The sequence below is a fragment of the Salvelinus fontinalis genome, chromosome 7 (genome assembly GCF_029448725.1).
Source record: "Salvelinus fontinalis isolate EN_2023a chromosome 7, ASM2944872v1, whole genome shotgun sequence".
In the NCBI taxonomy this organism is placed as follows: domain Eukaryota; kingdom Metazoa; phylum Chordata; class Actinopteri; order Salmoniformes; family Salmonidae; genus Salvelinus; species Salvelinus fontinalis.
In genome coordinates this window covers 5,579,636-5,598,776 of record NC_074671.1, presented here as the reverse complement: position 1 = coordinate 5,598,776, position 19,141 = coordinate 5,579,636, and the positions used below count along the sequence as shown (strand labels likewise).

The 19,141-nt window shown below is 42.5% G+C and overlaps 1 protein-coding gene across 1 annotated transcript in view; it reads left to right on the top strand.

The window, feature by feature from the left end:
• The window catches only part of LOC129858942 (potassium voltage-gated channel subfamily B member 2-like), a 324,590-nt gene extending 306,139 nt beyond the window's left edge, over positions 1-18,451 (top strand). The window contains exons 2-4 of the mRNA XM_055928188.1: positions 14,880-15,090; positions 15,411-15,593; positions 15,866-18,451. Coding sequence (XP_055784163.1) covers positions 14,880-15,090; positions 15,411-15,593; positions 15,866-17,595 — 2,124 coding nt within the window. The 3' untranslated portion in view covers positions 17,596-18,451. The remainder of the gene's footprint in view (positions 1-14,879; positions 15,091-15,410; positions 15,594-15,865) is intronic.
• Positions 18,452-19,141: the final 690 nt, after the last annotated feature.

Sequence of the window (19,141 nt, the reverse complement as noted above, 5' to 3'; positions counted from 1 at the left end):
CTTATTGTTTCCTTTGTGAAGGCTCTTTGTTTCCTATGTGAAGGTTCATTGTTTCCTATGTGAAGGCTCATTGTTTCCTATGTGAAGGCTCATTGTTTCCTATGTGAAGGCTCATTGTTTCCTATGTGAAGGCTCATTGATTCCTGTATGAAGGCTCTTTGTTTCCTATGTGAAGGCTCATTGTTTCCTATGTGAAGGCCCATTGTTTCCTATGTGAAGGCTCTTTGTTTCCTATATGAAGGCTAATTGTTTCCTATGTGAAGGCTCATTGTTTCCTATGTGAAGGCTCATTGATTCCTGTATGAAGGCTCTTTGTTTCCTATTTGAAGGCTCATTGTTTCCTATGTGAAGGCTGATTGTTTCCTATGTGAAGGCTCATTGTTTCCTATGTGAAGGCTCATTGTTTCCTATGTGAAGGCCCGTTGTTTCCTAGGTGAAGGCTCATTGATTCCTGTATGAAGGCTCGTTGTTTCCTATGTCAAGGCTCATAGTTTCCTATATGAAGGCTGATTGATTCCTGTGTGAAGGCTTATTGTTTCCTTTGTGAAGGCTCTTTGTTTCCTATGTGAAGGTTCATTGTTTCCTATGTGAAGGTCCATTGTTCCCTATGTGAAGGCTCACTGTTTCCTATGTGAAGGCCCATTGTTTCCTATGTGAAGGCTCATTGTTTCCTATGTGAAGCCTCATTGTTTCATATGTGAAGGCTCATAGTTTCCTATGTGAAGGCCCATTGTTTCCTATGTGAAGGCTCATAGTTTCCTATGTGAAGGCTGATTGTTTCCTATATGAAGGCTGATTGATTCCTGTGTGAAGGCTCATTGTTTCCTATGTGAAGGCTCATTGTTTCCTATGTGAAGGCTTATTGTTTCCTTTCTGAAGGCTCTTTGTTTCCTATGTGAAGGTTTATTGTTTCCTATGTGAAGGCCCATTGTTTCCTATGTGAAGGCTGATTGTTTCCTATATGAAGGTTGATTGATTCCTGTGTGAAGGCTTATTGTTTCCTTTGTGAAGGCTCTTTGTTTCCTATGTGAAGGTTCATTGTTTCCTATGTGAAGGCTCATTGTTTCCTATGTGAAGGCTCATTGATTCCTATGTGAAGGCTCATTGTTTCCTATGTGAAGGCTCATTGTTTCCTATGTGAAGGCCCGTTGTTTCCTATTTGAAGGCTCATTGTTTCCTATGTGAAGGCTGATTGTTTCCTATGTGAAGGCTCATTGTTTCCTATGTGAAGGCCCATTGTTTCCTATGTGAAGGCTGATTGTTTCCTATATGAAGGTTGATTGATTCCTGTGTGAAGGCTTATTGTTTCCTTTGTGAAGGCTCTTTGTTTCCTATGTGAAGGTTCATTGTTTCCTATGTGAAGGCTCATTGTTTCCTATGTGAAGGCTCATTGTTTCCTATGTGAAGGCTCATTGTTTCCTATGTGAAGGCTCATTGATTCCTGTATGAAGGCTCTTTGTTTCCTATGTGAAGGCTCATTGTTTCCTATGTGAAGGCCCATTGTTTCCTATGTGAAGGCTCTTTGTTTCCTATATGAAGGCTAATTGTTTCCTATGTGAAGGCTCATTGTTTCCTATGTGAAGGCTCATTGATTCCTGTATGAAGGCTCTTTGTTTCCTATTTGAAGGCTCATTGTTTCCTATGTGAAGGCTGATTGTTTCCTATGTGAAGGCTCATTGTTTCCTATGTGAAGGCTCATTGTTTCCTATGTGAAGGCCCGTTGTTTCCTAGGTGAAGGCTCATTGATTCCTGTATGAAGGCTCGTTGTTTCCTATGTCAAGGCTCATAGTTTCCTATATGAAGGCTGATTGATTCCTGTGTGAAGGCTTATTGTTTCCTTTGTGAAGGCTCTTTGTTTCCTATGTGAAGGTTCATTGTTTCCTATGTGAAGGTCCATTGTTCCCTATGTGAAGGCTCACTGTTTCCTATGTGAAGGCCCATTGTTTCCTATGTGAAGGCTCATTGTTTCCTATGTGAAGCCTCATTGTTTCATATGTGAAGGCTCATAGTTTCCTATGTGAAGGCCCATTGTTTCCTATGTGAAGGCTCATAGTTTCCTATGTGAAGGCTGATTGTTTCCTATATGAAGGCTGATTGATTCCTGTGTGAAGGCTCATTGTTTCCTATGTGAAGGCTCATTGTTTCCTATGTGAAGGCTTATTGTTTCCTTTCTGAAGGCTCTTTGTTTCCTATGTGAAGGTTTATTGTTTCCTATGTGAAGGCCCATTGTTTCCTATGTGAAGGCTGATTGTTTCCTATATGAAGGTTGATTGATTCCTGTGTGAAGGCTTATTGTTTCCTTTGTGAAGGCTCTTTGTTTCCTATGTGAAGGTTCATTGTTTCCTATGTGAAGGCTCATTGTTTCCTATGTGAAGGCTCATTGATTCCTGTATGAAGGCTCTTTGTTTCCTATGTGAAGGCTCATTGTTTCCTATGTGAATGCCCATTGTTTCCTATGTGAAGGCTGATTGTTTCCTATATGAAGGTTGATTGATTCCTGTGTGAAGGCTTATTGTTTCCTTTGTGAAGGCTCTTTGTTTCCTATGTGAAGGTTCATTTTTTCCTATGTGAAGGCTCATTGTTTCCTTTGTGAAGGCTCATTGTTTCCTATGTGAAGGCTCATAGTTTCCTATGTGAAGGAGGATTGTTTCCTATATGAAGGCTGATTGATTCCTGTATGAAGGCTCTTTGTTTCATATTTGAAGGCTCATTGTTTCCTATGTGAAGGCTGATTGTTTCCTATGTGAAGGCTCATTGTTTCCTATGTGAATGCCCATTGTTTCCTATGTGAAGGCTGATTGTTTCCTATATGAAGGTTGATTGATTCCTGTGTGAAGGCTTATTGTTTCCTTTGTGAAGGCTCTTTGTTTCCTATTTGAAGGTTCATTGTTTCCTATGTGAAGGCTCATTGTTTCCTATGTGAAGGCTCATTTTTTCCTATGCGAAGGCTCATTGTTTCCTATGTGAAGGCTCATTGATTCCTGTATGAAGGCTCTTTGTTTCCTATGTCAAGGCTCATTGTTTCCTATGTGAAGGCCATTGTTTCCTATGTGAAGGCTGATTGTTTCCTATATGAAGGCTGATTGTTTCCTATGTGAAGGCTCATTGTTTCCTATGTGAAGGCTCATTGATTCCTGTATGAAGGCTCTTTGTTTCCTATTTGAAGGCTCATTGTTTCCTATGTGAAGGCTGATTGTTTCCTATGTGAAGGCTCATTGTTTCCTATGTGAAGGCTTATTGTTTCCTTTGTGAAGGCTCTTTGTTTCCTATGTGAAGGTTCATTGTTTCCTATGTGAAGACCCATTGTTTCCTATGTGAAGGCTCATAGTTTCCTATATGAAGGCTGATTGATTCCTGTGTGAAGGCTTATTGTTTCCTTTGTGAAGGCTCTTTGTTTCCTTTGTGAATGAGGATTGTTTCCTATGTGAAGGCCAATTGTTTCCTTTGTGAAGGCTCATTGTTTCCTATGTGAAGGCTCATAGTTTCCTATGTGAAGGAGAATTGTTTCCTATATGAAGGCTGATTGATTCCTGTGTGAAGGCTTATTGTTTCCTTTGTGAAGGCTCTTTGTTTCCTATGTGAAGGTTCATTGTTTCCTATGTGAAGGCCCATTGTTCCCTATGTGAAGGCTCACTGTTTCCTATGTGAAGGCCCATTGTTTCCTATGTGAAGGCTCATTGTTTCCTATGTGAAGCCTCATTGTTTCATATGTGAAGGCTCATAGTTTCCTATGTGAAGGCCCATTGTTTCCTATGTGAAGGCTCATAGTTTCCTATGTGAAGGCTGATTGTTTCCTATATGAAGGCTGATTGATTCCTGTGTGAAGGCTCATTGTTTCCTATGTGAAGGCTCATTGTTTCCTATGTGAAGGCTTATTGTTTCCTTTGTGAAGGCTCTTTGTTTCCTATGTGAAGGTTCATTGTTTCCTATGTGAAGGCCCATTGTTTCCTATGTGAAGGCCCATTGTTTCCTTTGTGAAGGCTCATTGTTTCCTATGTGAAGGCCCATTGTTTCCTATGTGAAGGCTGATTGTTTCCTATATGAAGGTTGATTGATTCCTGTGTGAAGGCTTATTGTTTCCTTTGTGAAGGCTCTTTGTTTCCTATGTGAAGGTTCATTGTTTCCTATGTGAAGGCTCATTGTTTCCTTTGTGAAGGCTCATTGTTTCCTATGTGAAGGCTCATAGTTTCCTATGTGAAGGAGGATTGTTTCCTATATGAAGGCTGATTGATTCCTGTATGAAGGCTCTTTGTTTCCTATTTGAAGGCTCATTGTTTCCTATGTGAAGGCCCATTGTTTCCTTTGTGAAGGCTCATTGTTTCCTATGTGAAGGCCCATTGTTTCCTATGTGAAGGCTGATTGTTTCCTATATGAAGGTTCATTGTTTCCTATGTGAAGGCCCATTGTTTCCTATGTGAAGGCCCATTGTTTCCTTTGTGACGGCTCATTGTTTCCTATGTGAAGGCTCACTGTTTCCTATGTGAAGGCTCATTATAAATAACCACAATAACCACAATATTTGTTATATTATTTTATTGTCTTTTCAGGTGGAAACCTTTTCTCAATAGGGGGTGCTGTTTGCACTTTGTAAAAATTAAGTTCCCAAATTAAACTGCCTCGTACTCAATTGTTGCTCGTTCAATATGCATATTATTATTACTATTGGATAGAAAACACTCTCTAGTTTCTAAAACCGTTTGAATTATATCTGTGAGTAAAACAGAACTCGAGTTGGAGCAATCTTCCTGTCAGCAAGTGAGAAATCTGAAATCAGCCAGGCTGTTCTGAGGTCAGTTTATTAATTTGCATGGCTTCTATTGGTTTAGTCAAGTTTAAATTTAGTTACTGATTGGATTAGGTGCCTCTCCCAAGATTTCTCCCGACATATTGTTGGCAGCTTGGCTATTATTCTCATTATATAACCACGATTTGTGCCGCTAAATATGCACATTTTCGAAAAAACTCTATATGTATTGTGTAATATGATGTTATAGGACTGTCATCTGAAGAAGTTTGAGAAGGTTAGTGAAAAAATGTATATCTTTTGCTGGTTTGTTCGTTATCGCTATTGTTGGCTTGAATCAATGCTGTTGTGTGGTTGGCTATTGTAGTAAGCTAATATAATGCTATATTGTGTTTTCGCTGTAAAACACTTAAAACATCTGAAATATTGGCTGGATTCACAAGATCTTTGTCTTTCATTTGCTGTACGCTGTGTATTTTTTATAAATGTTTTATGATGAGTAATTAGGTAATACACGTTGGTCTCTGTAGTTATTCTAGTTGCTTTTTTTGAGAGTTGTGATGGTGGCTGCAATGGTAAACTATGATTTATACCTGAAATATGCACATTTTTCTAACAAAACATATGCTATACAATAAATATGTTATCAGACTGTCATCTGATGAAGTTGTTTCTTGGTTAGTGGCTATTAATATCTTCATTTGGTCGAAATTGTGATAGCTACCTATGCAGGAAAATAATGGTGGGAAAAAAAAGTTGTGTCTTTTGCTATTGTGGTTAGCTAATAGATTTACATATTGTGTCTTCCCTGTAAAACATTTTAAAAATCAGAAATGATGGCTGGATTCACAAGATGTGTATCTTTCATCTGGTGTCTTGGACTTGTGATTTAATGATATTAGATGCTAGTATTTACTTGTGACGCTATGCTAGGCTATGCTAGTCAGCTTTTTTACTGATGGGGGTGCTCCTGGATCCGGGATTGTGACCAAGTAGAATTAAACTGAAATTGCAACCAACTTTCTAAGGCTTGTTTAAAAAATAAAGATATTTTTGAGATGATTTCCTTTTCACACAACTGAAAGTGAGCAGGTGTAATCTGAATAAAGGGGAAAAGGCCCTTCTTGAACATAGGATGAGACATTCTTACCAATTTACTAGAGAACCAGTTTGGATTTAAGTATAGCTTTTGGATGACTGATGCCTTTAGTGAGAGGCCTAATGCTTTAATATTTAATCGTTTCTGCCCCCCGAATTCATATTCGTTATATAAATAGGCCCTTTTAATTTTGTCTGGTTTGCCATTCCAAATTACATGTAATATTTTTTGTTCTTATAATTTAAAAAGCCGGTCACTGGGTGTAGGCAAATCCATAAGCAAATAGGTCAACTGGGATATGACTAAATAGTTAATCAGGGTAATCTGGGATATGACTAAAGAGTTAATCAGGGTAAACTGGGATATGACTAAAGAGTTCATCAGGGTAAACTGGGATATGACTAAAGAGTTAATCAGGGTAAACTGGGATATGACTAAAGAGTTAATCAGGGTGATTTTTCCACAAATAGACAGGTATTTTCCTTTCCAAGGTAGCAAGATCTTATCTACAGTATATCACAAATGTGAGTACACCCCTCACATTTTTGTAAATATTTGAGTATATCTTTTCATGTGACAACACTGAAGAAATGACACTTTGCTACAATGTAAAGTAGTGAGTGTACAGCTTGTATAACAGTGTAAATTCGCTGTCCCCTCAAAATAACTCAACACACAGCCATTCATGTCTAAACCGCTGGCAACAAAAGTGAGTACACCCCTAAGTGAAAATGTCCAAATTGGGCCCAAAGTGTCAATATTTTGTGTGGCCACCATCATTTTCCAGCACAGCCTTAACTCTCTTGGGCATGGAGTTCACCAGAGCTTCCCAGGTTGCCACTGGAGTCCTCTTCCACTCCTCCATGACGACATCACGGAGCTGGTGGATGTTAGAGACCTTGCACTCCTCCACCTTCCGTTTGAGGATGCCCCACAGATGCTCAATAGGGTTTAGGTCTGGAGACATGCTTGGCCAGTCCATCACCTTTACCCTCAGCTTCTTTAGCAAGGCAGTGGTCGTCTTGGAGGTGTGTTTGGGGTCGTTATCATGTTGGAATACTGCCCTGCGGCCCAGTCTCCGAAGGGGATCATGCTCTGCTTCAGTATGTCACAGTACATGTTGGCATTCATGGTTCCCTCAATGAACTGTAGCTCCCCAGTGCCGGCAGCACTCATGCAGCCCCAGACCATGACACTCCCACCACCATGCTTGACTGTAGGCAAGACACACTTGTCTTTGTACTCCTCACCTGGTTGCCGCCACACACGCTTGACACCATCTGAACCAAATAAGTTTATCTTGGGCTCATCAGACCACAGGACATGGTTCCAGTAATCCATGTCCTTAGTCTGCCTGTCTTCAGCAAACTGTGTGTGGGCTTTCTTGTGCATCATCTTTAGAAGAGGCTTCCTTCTGGGACCACAGCCATGCAGACCAATTTGATGCAGTGTACGGCGTATGGTCTGAGCACTGACAGGCTGACCCCCCACCCCTTCAACCTCTGCAGCAATGCTGGCAGCACTCATACGTCTATTTCCCAAAGACAACCTCTGGATATGAAGCTGAGCACGTGCACTCAACTTCTTTGGTCGACCATGGTGAGGGCTGTTCTGAGTGGAACCTGTCCAGTTAAACCGCTGTATGGTCCTGGCCACCGTGCTGCAGCTCAGTTTCAGGGTCTTGGCAATCTTCTTATAGCCCAGGCCATCTTTTATGTAGAGCAACAATTCTTTTTTTCAGATCCTCAGAGTTCTTTGCCATGCCATGTTGAACTTCCAGTGACCAGTCAGTATGAGGGAGTGTGAGAGCGATGACACCAAATTTAACACACCTGTTCCCCATTCATACCTGAGACCTTGTAACACTAACAAGTCACATGACACCGGGGAGGGAAAATGGCTAATTGGGCCCAATTTGGACATTTTCACTTAGGGGTGTACTCACTTTTGCTGCCAGCGGTTTAGACATGAATGGCTGTGTGTTGAGTTATTTTGAGGGGACAGGGAATTTACACTGTTATACAAGCTGTACACTCACTACTTTACATTGTAGCAAAGTGTCATTTCTTCAGTGTTGTCACATGAAAAGATATACTCAAATATTTACAAAAATGTGAGGGGTGTACTCACTTTTGTGATATACTGTATATTTGCTAACTTTCTATAAAAATGTATTGGAGTGAGATTTAATTCTAGGCTTTTTGCATCACAACACAGAAGTGTAAGAGGCCTCCATTGTTTTACTGGACTGGATCTTTATATATACCACTTGGGTCCTGTTTCAGTAATAATAATATCACACCTTCTTGTTGCGTGTCTGATAATCTATCATTTATATAGGAGTGGCTAAAACATGCTAATAATGGTCCTTTGAGTATATCAACAAAACATTTGTATACTTCCACTGGTATGCCATCCAGCCCTGGAGTTTCCCCAGCCTTTCTTATGGCTGCAAGCTCAAATCCAGGCACAATATGACAACAGCAACTTCAAGTGCAGGGCGCGAAATTCAAAATATATTTTTTAGAAATATTTAACTTTCACACATTAACAAGTCCAATACAGCATTTGAAAGATAAACATCTTCTGAATCCAGCCAACATGTCCGATTTTTAAAATGTTTTACAGCGAAAACAGCACGTATATTTATGTTAGCTCACCACCAAATACAAAAAAGGACAGACATTTTTCACAGCACAGGTAGCATGCACGAAACCAACCTAACTAACCAAGAACCAACCAAACTAACCAAGAAACAACTTCATCAGATGACTTATGACTTATAAGTCTTATAACATGTTATTCAATAAATCTATGTTTTGTTCAAAAATGTGCATATTTGAGCTATAAATCAGTTTTACATTGCAGCTACCATCACAGCTACCGTCAGAAATGGCACCGAAGCAGCCAGAGTAATTACAGACACCAACGTCAAATACCTAAATACTCATCATAAAACATTTCTGAAAAATACATGGTGTACAGCAAATGAAAGACAGGCATCTTGTGATTCCAGCCAATATTTCCGATTTCTTAAGTGTTTTACAGCGAAAACACAATATAGCATTATATTAGCTTACCACAATAGCCAGAAACACAAGCCATTCCCCAGCAGCAAAAGTTAACGATCGTAACAAACCAGCAAAAGATATATAATTTTTGACTAACCTTGATAAGCTTCATCAGATGACAGTCCTATAACATCAGGTTATACATTCCCCTATGTTTTGTTCGAAAATGTGCATATTTAGAGCTGAAATCAGTGGTTATACATTGTGCTAACGTAGCATCTTTTTCCCACAACGTCCAGATATTTTTCTGGCACTCACATATTCTGACCAAATAACTATTCATAAACATAACAAGAAAATACATGTTGTATAGGAAATGATAGATACACTAGTCCTTAATGCAATCGCCGTGTTAGAATTCTAAAAATAACTTCATTACGATATGCAGTTTACGTTATGGCGAGAGCGTGCCCAAAACTTGGCCGCAAACGACTAGTACAACATGTTCGACAGATATGAAATAGCATCATAAAATGGGTCCTACTTTTGATGATCTTTCATCAGAATGTTGTACAAGGGGTCCTTTGTCGGGAACAATCGTTGTTTGGATTTAGAATGTCCTCTTCTCCAGTCAATTAGCACGGAAAGCTAGCAAAGTGGCGCTAAGCTCTCCTTCGTGAACAAACGCAGACAACGCAACACGCCTAAAGTCCCCCAAAAAATTCAATAATGTAATAAAACTATATTGAAAAAACATACTTTACGATGATATTGTCACATGTATCAAATAAAATCAAAGCCGGAGATATTAGTCGTCCATAAGGACAGCTTATCAGAAGGCAAATCCAGGTCCCTTCACACACTCTCTAGAAAACAGGAAACTGGTGACACGTCATACAAAGAGCTTTTGTTCGACCCCAGATCAAGTTATTCACTCCATTTCTTCTCTCACTGCCTGTCGACATCTAGTGGAAGACGTATGAAGTGCATGTATTCTAATAAATATCAAGGACCTTTATAGGCAGGCCCAAGAAGAGAGCATCGATTTCAGATTTTCCACTTCCTGTCAGGAAGTTTGCTGCAAAATGAGTTATGTTTTACTCACAGATATAATTCAAACGGTTTTAGAAACTAGAGAGTGTTTTCTATCCAATAGTAATAATAATATGCATATTGTACGAGCAAGAATTGAGTACGAGGCCGTTTGAAATGGGCACCTTTTATCCGGCTACTCAATACTGCCCCTGCAGCCCAAACAGGTTAAAGGCTTTAATTGCATCAAGAAGTTCCGCCTCTGTAATTTGGCCTTCACATGAGTCTTTCTGTACAGATCTTAATGTTAAATTATTATTAGGGGAAAAAATCCATACAATTAGTTTCGGGTTAGTGGAGCCTGAAACGAAAACATATTCTTAAAGTACTTTACTTCCTCTTTCAAAATATAATTCTGTGATCATAGAATCACCATCTCTATGTTTAGAGATAATAAAATGAAGCCTTCAAAGAAATAAGCACCTGACCTACAGTCAAACATGGAGAAGGGGCAGGGATCATTTGGGGGCTGATCTGCTGCCTCTGGCACCGTGTGCCTTGAATGTGTGCATGACATCATGGAATCAGGAGAATGCCAAGGTGTTACGTAACGCAATGTCGTACCCAGAGTCAGGATCCTGCTTTCTGAAAACATTGCCTGCAGTACCCCGGTAGGCCTTTAACTTGAAATCCTCAAAGACATGGGGCAGTCGTTCTCCCCTGGTCTGTTTTCTGACTTCTCAGTGGGTGTGTCCCAAAAGGCACCCTATTCCCTATATAGTGCCCTGCTTTAGACCAGAGTCCTATGGAACCCTATTCCCTATATAGTGCACTACTTTAGACCAGAGCCCTATGGGCCTGAATAGGATGACATTTGAGATGCACTCTTGTATGTATTTTTTTCATTTCATAATAGCATTTTCACTTTATCAGATCACAACAATTGGCCCAGTGATGTCCGAGTTTGGCCGCGGTAGGCCATCGTTGTAAATAAGTTGCTCTTAACTGACTTGCCTAGTTAAATAATGTTTAAATAAAGTTAAATTTGAAAAAATCAGATCACCATAGGCTTTACCCTGGAGAAAGGGGACACCGCTACTCATTATTTTACTCCTACATTTCTTCAATCATTCTTTTATTTTCCTCATTCCACTGTCTTCTCATTCTCTCTCAGGCTCCATGCTTTATATTCCTCATAACAGAAAGCACATTCCCATTGATGAATGTCTGTGTCTCTCTCAGCTCATGAAATCAAATCGGCTTCCTCACTGCTGGTTTTATTCATACCATTAATATTCCTACGGCTTCCAGAGAGTCACTTATACATCTCACAGAGCTTGTCCCAAATGGCACACTATTACCTACAGTATATAGTGTGCTTCTTCTACAGGGGCCTTTGGGCCCTGGTCAAAAGTAGTGCACTAAATACTATGAACAAAAACATTTTAAAAAATACAACATGCAACAATTTCAAATATTTTACTGAGTTACAGGAAATCAGTCAATTAAAATAAATTAATTTGGCCCTAATCTATGGATTTCACATGACTGGGAATACAGATATGGATCTGTTGGTCACAGATACCTTTAAAAATGAAAATAAGTACTAGCGTGGCTCAGAAAACCAGTCAGTATCTGGTGACCACCATTTGCCTCATGCAACGCGACACATCTCCTTCGCATAGAGTTGATCAGGCTGTTGATTGTGGCCTGTGGAATGTTGTCCCACTCCTCTTCAATGGCTGTGCGAAAATGCTGGATATTGGCGGGAACTGGAACACGCTGTCGTACACGTCGATCCAGAGCATCCCAAACATGCTCAATGGGTGACATGTCAGGTGAGTATGCAGGACATGAAATAGCTGGGACATTTTCAGCTTCCCGGAATTGTGTTACAGGTCCTTGCAACATGGGGCTGTGCATTATCATGCTGAAACATGAGGTGATGGCAGTGGATGAATGGCACCACAATGGGCCTCAGGATCTCGTCACGGTGTCTCTGTGCATTCAAATTGCTATGTTCACAACTCTGACATCAGCAAACTGCTTGCCCACACAACGCCATCTGGCCGGTAGAGTTGAAACCGGGATTCATCCGTGAAGAACACACTCCTTATCCAGCGTGCCAGTGGCCATCGAAGTCGGTTACGATGCCGAACTGCAGTCAGGTCAAGACCCCGATGACGACGACGAGTATGCAGATGAGCTTCCCGGAGACGGTTTCTGACAGTTTGTACAGAACACACAGTTTTCCTCATCTGTCCTGCTGGTCTCAGACCATCCCTGGGTTGGCGTGGTTACTGGATGTGGAGGTCCTGGGTTGGCGTGGTTACACGTGGTCTGCGGTTGTGAGGCCAATTGGACTTACTGCCAAATTCTTTAAAACAACACCTTACGGTAGAGAAATTAACATTCAATTCTCTGGCAACAGCTCTGGTGGACGTTCCTGCTGTCAGCATGCCAATTACACGCTCCCTCAAAACTTGAGACATCTGTGACATTGTGTTGCGTGACAAAACTTCACATTTTAGAGTGGCCTTTTATTGTCCCCAGCACAAGGTGCACCTGTGTAATGACGTGCTGTTTAATCAGATTATTGTTATGCCACACCTGTCAGATGGATGGATTATCTTGGCAAAGGATAAATGCTCACTAACAGGGATGTAAACAAATGTCTGCGTAACATTTGAGAGAAATAAGCTTTATGTGCGTACGGAAAATTTCTGGGATCTTTTATTTCAGCTCATGAAACATTGGACCAGCACTTGAAATGTTGTGTTTATATTTTTGTTCAGTGATGGTATAGGGTGGCATTGGAGACGCGGACAGAGTCTTTCCCAAATTAACCACCTCAGATTAGTCGCATCTTAACTTCTGGCAGTGGAATGGTTGGGCGGTAACGTGTTGACTCTAGATAGATGCATAAATGAGTCACAGCCTAGGGTGCTAGGCTGTGACTCCTTTACATTCTCTGGGGTGTTAGGCTGTGACTCATTTATATTCTCTGGGGTGCTAGGCTGTGACTCCTTTACATTCTCTGGGGTGTTAGGCTGTGACTCATTTATATTCTCTGGGGTGTTAGGCTGTGACTCATTTATATTCTCTGGGGTGTTAGGCTGTGACTCATTTATATTCTCTAGGGTGTTAGGCTGTGACTCATTTATATTCTCTGGGGTGTTAGGCTGTGACTCCTTTATATTGTCTATGGTGCTAGGCTGTGACTCATTTATATTCTCTAGGGTGCTAGGCTGTGACTCCTTTACATTCTCTGGGGTGCTAGGCTGTGACTCATTTATATTCTCTGGGGTGTTAGGCTGTGACTCATTTATATTCTCTGGGGTGTTAGGCTGTGACTCATTTATATTCTCTGGGGTGTTGGACTATGACTCATTTATATTCTCTGGGGTGTTGGACTGTGACTCATTTATATTCTCTGGGGTGTTGGACTGTGACTCATTTATATTCTCTAGGGTGTTAGGCTGTGACTCATTTATATTCTCTGGGGTGTTGGACTATGACTCATTTATATTCTCTGGGGTGTTAGGCTGTGACTCATTTATATTCTCTGGGGTGTTGGACTATGACTCATTTATATTCTCTGGGGTGTTGGACTGTGACTCATTTATATTCTCTGGGGTGTTGGACTATGACTCATTTATATTCTCTGGGGTGTTGGACTGTGACTCAAGATCACCCAACCGTTCTCTGCTATGAATTTGCAATGGAAGGAAAAGTCATATAAATGTAAGATATTACATGGTCCATTACATCTCACCTTGGTGTGTGTGTGTGTGTGTGTGTGTGTGTGTGTGTGTGTGTGTGTGTGTGTGTGTGTGTGTGTGTGTGTGTGTGTGTGTGTGTGTGTGTGTGTGTGTGTGTGTGTGTGTGTGTGTGTGTGTGTGTGTGTGTGTGAAAAATTTGAGATTTGAGATTGAAAAAAATAATTTGATGACAGAACAATTATTAAAAGACTGCAAGTTGAGTGGGGAAGGGCCGTATAGATATTTCCTCTGCAAAGGTGTGTGTGTGTGTGTGTTCTGGCTACAGACCGCATCGTACCACTTTTAAAGGGGTATGGTTTTGCAGTTTTTTTCTTCAAGAGCAGAACACATAGCTACTGTTTAATATTTATATTCTTGATTTAATCATCGGATTTAACAGTGTTACTTCCATCCCTATCCTTGCCTCCAAACTGGGCTTGAACAGGGATCAAAAACATAATACTTTTATATGAAAACATGTTCCTATTCAGATTTTTTCAAGGGGTGATGCAAACCGCTCAGCATCCCTACTTCCTGTGTTACTTCCTGTGCTATGCCACGGACCCTCTGAACACGTGTCGTCCGTATAGTAGCAATGCCAGTCAGATCACAAAAGCTGCAGAGTAGCAGTCCTTACAGGACAGTGGTCCTTACAGAGTAGCAGTACTGACAGAGCAGTGACCCTACAGAGTAGTGACCTCACAGAGTAGTGACCTCACAGAGTAGTGACCTCACAGAGTAGTGACCTTACAGAGCAGTGACCTTACAGAGCAGTGACCTCACAGAGCAGTGACCTCACAGAGCAGTGACCTTACAGAGTAGTGACCTTACAGAGCAGTGACCTCACAGAGCAGTGACCTCACAGAGCAGTGACCTTACAGAGCAGTGACCTCACAGAGCAGTGAACTCACAGAGCAGTGATCTTACAGAGTAGTGACCTTACAAAGTAGTGACCTTACAGAGTAGTGACCTTACAAAGTACTGACCTTGGAAAACAAGTACTTCTAGGTCTTAGTGATTTAACGCTACTTGCGCACCGCTAATTAGCTATCCATTTTACATCAGCTACACTGACATCTCTCCCTCTCTCTCTCATCTCCCTCTTCCTCTCTTTCTCTCCCTCTCCCCTCTCTCTCCCTCTCCATCTCCCTCTCCATCTCCCTCTCCATCTCCCTCTCACCCTCTCTCTCCCTCCATTTCACTCTCCCTCAACCTCTCCCTCTCCCCTCCAGATCCTGGCCATTCTGTCTATCCTGTTCATAATTCTCTCCACTATCGCCTTGTCCCTCAACACCCTACCAGAGCTCCAGGTACTAGATGAGTTCGGCCAGGCCAACGACAACCCCCAGCTGGCCCATGTAGAAGCCATCTGCATCGCCTGGTTTACCATGGAGTACCTCCTCCGCTTCCTCTCTTCACCCGACAAGTGGAAGTTCTTCAAAGGTAAATATATACGCTTAAACCCGCTCCTCAACTAAAGAGGAACTAACATGACCAATTCACGACGGAGCGGTTGTTTTTGCAGCATCATCATCGCCTGCTTAACAAATGAACATTACTTTTGTCTTTCGTTTTGTGTTTTAGTTAGTAATACTGCCAATTTTTACAATTAAAATGTAAGTTGTACTCACAATTCAGCTTGTTGCTGCCACTTGTACAAAGTCTTGTTGAAGTAAAAACTTTTTTACCACTCTTTCTCCCTACCCCTCTCCTTTGCTTTCTCTCTCTCTCTCTCCCTCCTTCTCTCCCTGTCTGTCTCAAAGGTCCCCTGAACATCATTGACCTGCTGGCCATCCTCCCTTACTACGTGACCATCTTCCTGACGGAATCCAACAAGAGCGTTCTACAGTTCCAGAACGTCCGGCGTGTGGTGCAGATATTCCGGATCATGAGAATATTGAGGATTCTGAAGCTGGCCAGGCATTCCACAGGGCTGCAGTCTCTAGGTCTGTATGCATGTTGTTTAGCCCAGTGTCTATTAGTCCTGGTCCTGGGGACACAAATGGGTGCTCGTTCTAGTTTTTGCCCACTACGCATCTGATTCCACCAATTAAAGATTCAATGAATTGATTCACGGGAATCAGGTGTATAGTGCTACGGCAAAAATAAAAATGAGCACCTCTTTGTGTCCCCAGGACCAGGACTAGGACCAAGAACCACTGTTGTTTGACTCATTGAGAGCATACAGTTTTAGTTGTTCTACTCTAATCTAATCTAGGTTTCACCCTGAGGAGGAGTTACAACGAGCTGGGCCTGCTCATCCTCTTCCTTGCCATGGGCATTATGATCTTCTCCAGCCTCGTCTTCTTCGCCGAGAAGGACGAAGACGCCACCAAGTTTACCAGCATCCCCGCCTCCTTCTGGTGGGCCACTATCACTATGACTACGGTGGGTTACGGTGACATCTACCCTCAGACTCTGCTGGGTAAGATAGTCGGGGGTCTCTGCTGTATTGCCGGGGTGTTGGTCATCGCTCTGCCCATCCCTATTATCGTCAACAACTTCTCTGAGTTCTACAAGGAGCAGAAGAGGCAGGAGAAGGCTATAAAGAGGCGGGAGGCTCTGGAGAGGGCCAAGAGGAACGGTAGTATCGTCTCCATGAACCTGAAGGACGCGTTCGCCCGGAGTATGGAGCTGATGGATGTAGTCGTAGAGAAAGGAGGAGAGGACAACCACCTGTCCCCCAGCCGCTGGGCCGGCACACCCAAATGCGTCGCCTCTAACACCAGTCTTCATTCCACGGATAAGACATTCCCCGAATCCATCCTCCTGGGGTCCACCCACCGCATCACCATCACCACCAGCAGCAGCCCCCAGCGACGGCACCTCGGTAGCCCCGAAATCAGAGGCGGTATCCCCGAATTCATAGGCGGTACCTCTCAGCTTCTTAACGCTCAGAACCTAGAAACCATGTACAACCAGATGGCCAGGTCTCAGTCCTTCACCAACCTCAACACTTCCTGTTCCCTGAGCACCATGAGCACCTCAACCGGTTTCACCGCCACGACAACCCCAGAGTTGCAGCAGCATCAGCACCCGGGGTCCCCTCCTGCCCCGGCCCCGACCTTACAGAAAGTAGAACTGGAGATGCAGGAAGTCCCGCACTCTTCTTCTTCGACGGAGCCCTTGCTGAAGGAAGGTGAAGGAATACGGAGCCTGCCCAGCATGGATAGCATCGCCAGCTGCAGGGACGATTTTGGGGAAGGCTCTGTATATGGAAGGAAGTTCCCTCCGTCTCTGGACCTCCTCCCAGAGTCGAGGGTCGATGACGTCCTAAGCCCCCAAGATGCCACCCTCCTCAAAGACAGGATGTATAGGTTTGTTCCCTATGACCAAGATGGTGCCACAAAGTCCAACAGAGACGACACAAAGAGCTTCAACAGAACTGTCGAGAACTTCCGGAACTCCCTGAGAGGCAGCATCAACCCTGTCGTCAAGGGAACCAAAGGGTTAAAGGTCATTTTTATCGAGGGCCCCCCTACCGAGGTCCCCCCGACGCCACCCAGCACCACCTCACCCCAGGACATTAGCTCCAGCCTCCTGGAGGATGAGTCCCCTGAAGGGGAGACCACACCGCTCCTCCCCAGCACAGAGGCCCTCGACCTGGGCACAGAAGACGAGATCTTCCCCCTGTCCCCGGAGAGGCTGATGGTAGTGGTGGACACCCCGCCAGGGGACGAGGACACCCCGGACCAGAGTCTCGGGGGTCAAGGGTTGACCAACGAGGAGAACCACGAGGAGAAGAACCTGATGGAGACAGCGGCAGCGGCAGGAGGGGCAACGGCGGGGAACTGCACCCAGGGTGTGATGGGGGGAGGGGCAAGTGAGGAGGGAAAGGTCGACATCAACCAAAGTGGACACAAAGCAGAGAACCACATGGTCACACCAGAGATCCCCCTGATAACCGGGGACAGCAGAATGTCCCCAAACTGTGAAACCAGCATGTAACTGTAGGGGGCGCTCTGAGGGAAAAGACCCACTGAAACTCCAATTCAATAACCTGCTGAGAAATACGACGAAGAATGAGGAAATAGGAGGAAAGTGAGATGAGAGAAAAAGGGACAGATAGTGGAAGAGATATTTTTGCATGGCATGACAAGTCCCTTTTACGTGTGTTGTTGTTTGTTGCCGAAACAGAGACTGCAGTAGTTTTTGCAGACTTAAAACTTTGGGACTCAAATCGAGAAAGTCATATGGACATATTTAAGAGGAGGACATTTTCAATCCTGATGTATATTTCAGTCTTGTTTCTTTTTTTTCTAGCAACAGTAAAAAATGCTTATCTTTAAAAAAAAGCATGCATTTAAAAATAGATATAGAGGTATATTTGACAGTGCTTAGTTTCCTGAAAGCACTCAACATACTATGATAACAAAGGCATTGACAATTCACAGAAGAAGAGACAGAAAAAAATCCACGTTCGCCAAAGGTACAAATATTTCTAATGTGAGGAGAAAGGGAGTAATGACAGACCTCAGACCGAGGGTGTGTTCCAAATAGCACCCTATTCCCTATATAGTACACTACTTTAGACCAGAGCCCTATGGCACCATATTCCCTAAATAGAGCACTACTTTAGACCAGAACCCTAAGGGGGTGTTGCAACGCAGCGACCTATGACAAACATATCATGACCTTTTGTTTAAATGCAATGTGTAAAAACCATGAGGACTATGTCATGTTTTTGCATGTATGAACTGTATTGTTAACATTTTCTTCTGGTTTGCGTTATAATTGGTTTGGGATTTCAATGTAATAATGTCATGCTCATTGGAAATAATGTTTCATAAAACGTATATACAACTGTAGTTGCCCAAATATGTTTATATATTATAATATATTATATAATATTATATATTAATATATATTATATTAATATCAGTGAGGACAAACGGCAAACGCTTCTGCAACTAGCCTAAAGCCTATTTATTTCAGCTTGGTTTCAGCAGGCGAGACATGGTTTAGAAAGAAGAACTCATTAGGTTGGCTGAAATACAACACTATACCTCATCTGCATCTTTTTTTCCATCAAAATATCACACAATATATGATTTACTCTCTGACAATGTGTACTGACGAATTTGAATTCTATGAATACAGTAAAGTAGGATTACAGTTAGTTAAGACAGTCCTAGAGGTGTTCTAGTGGGGCCTACAGTTAGTTAAGACAGTCCTAGAAGTGTTCTAGTGGGGCCTACAGTTAAGACAGTCCTAGAGGTGTTCTAGTGGGGCCTACAGTTAAGACAGTGTTAGAGGTGTTCTAGTGGGGCCTACAGTTAAGACAGTCCTAGAGGTGTTCTAGTGGGGACTACAGTTAAGACAGTCCTAGAGGTGTTCTAGTGGGGCCTACAGGTAGTTAAGACAGTCCTAGAGGTGTTCTAGTGGGGCCTACAGGTAGTTAAGACAGTCCTAGAGGTGTTCTAGTGGGGCCTACAGTTAGTTAAGATTGTCAAAGAGGTGTTCTAGTGGGGCCTACAGTTAAGACATTCCTAGT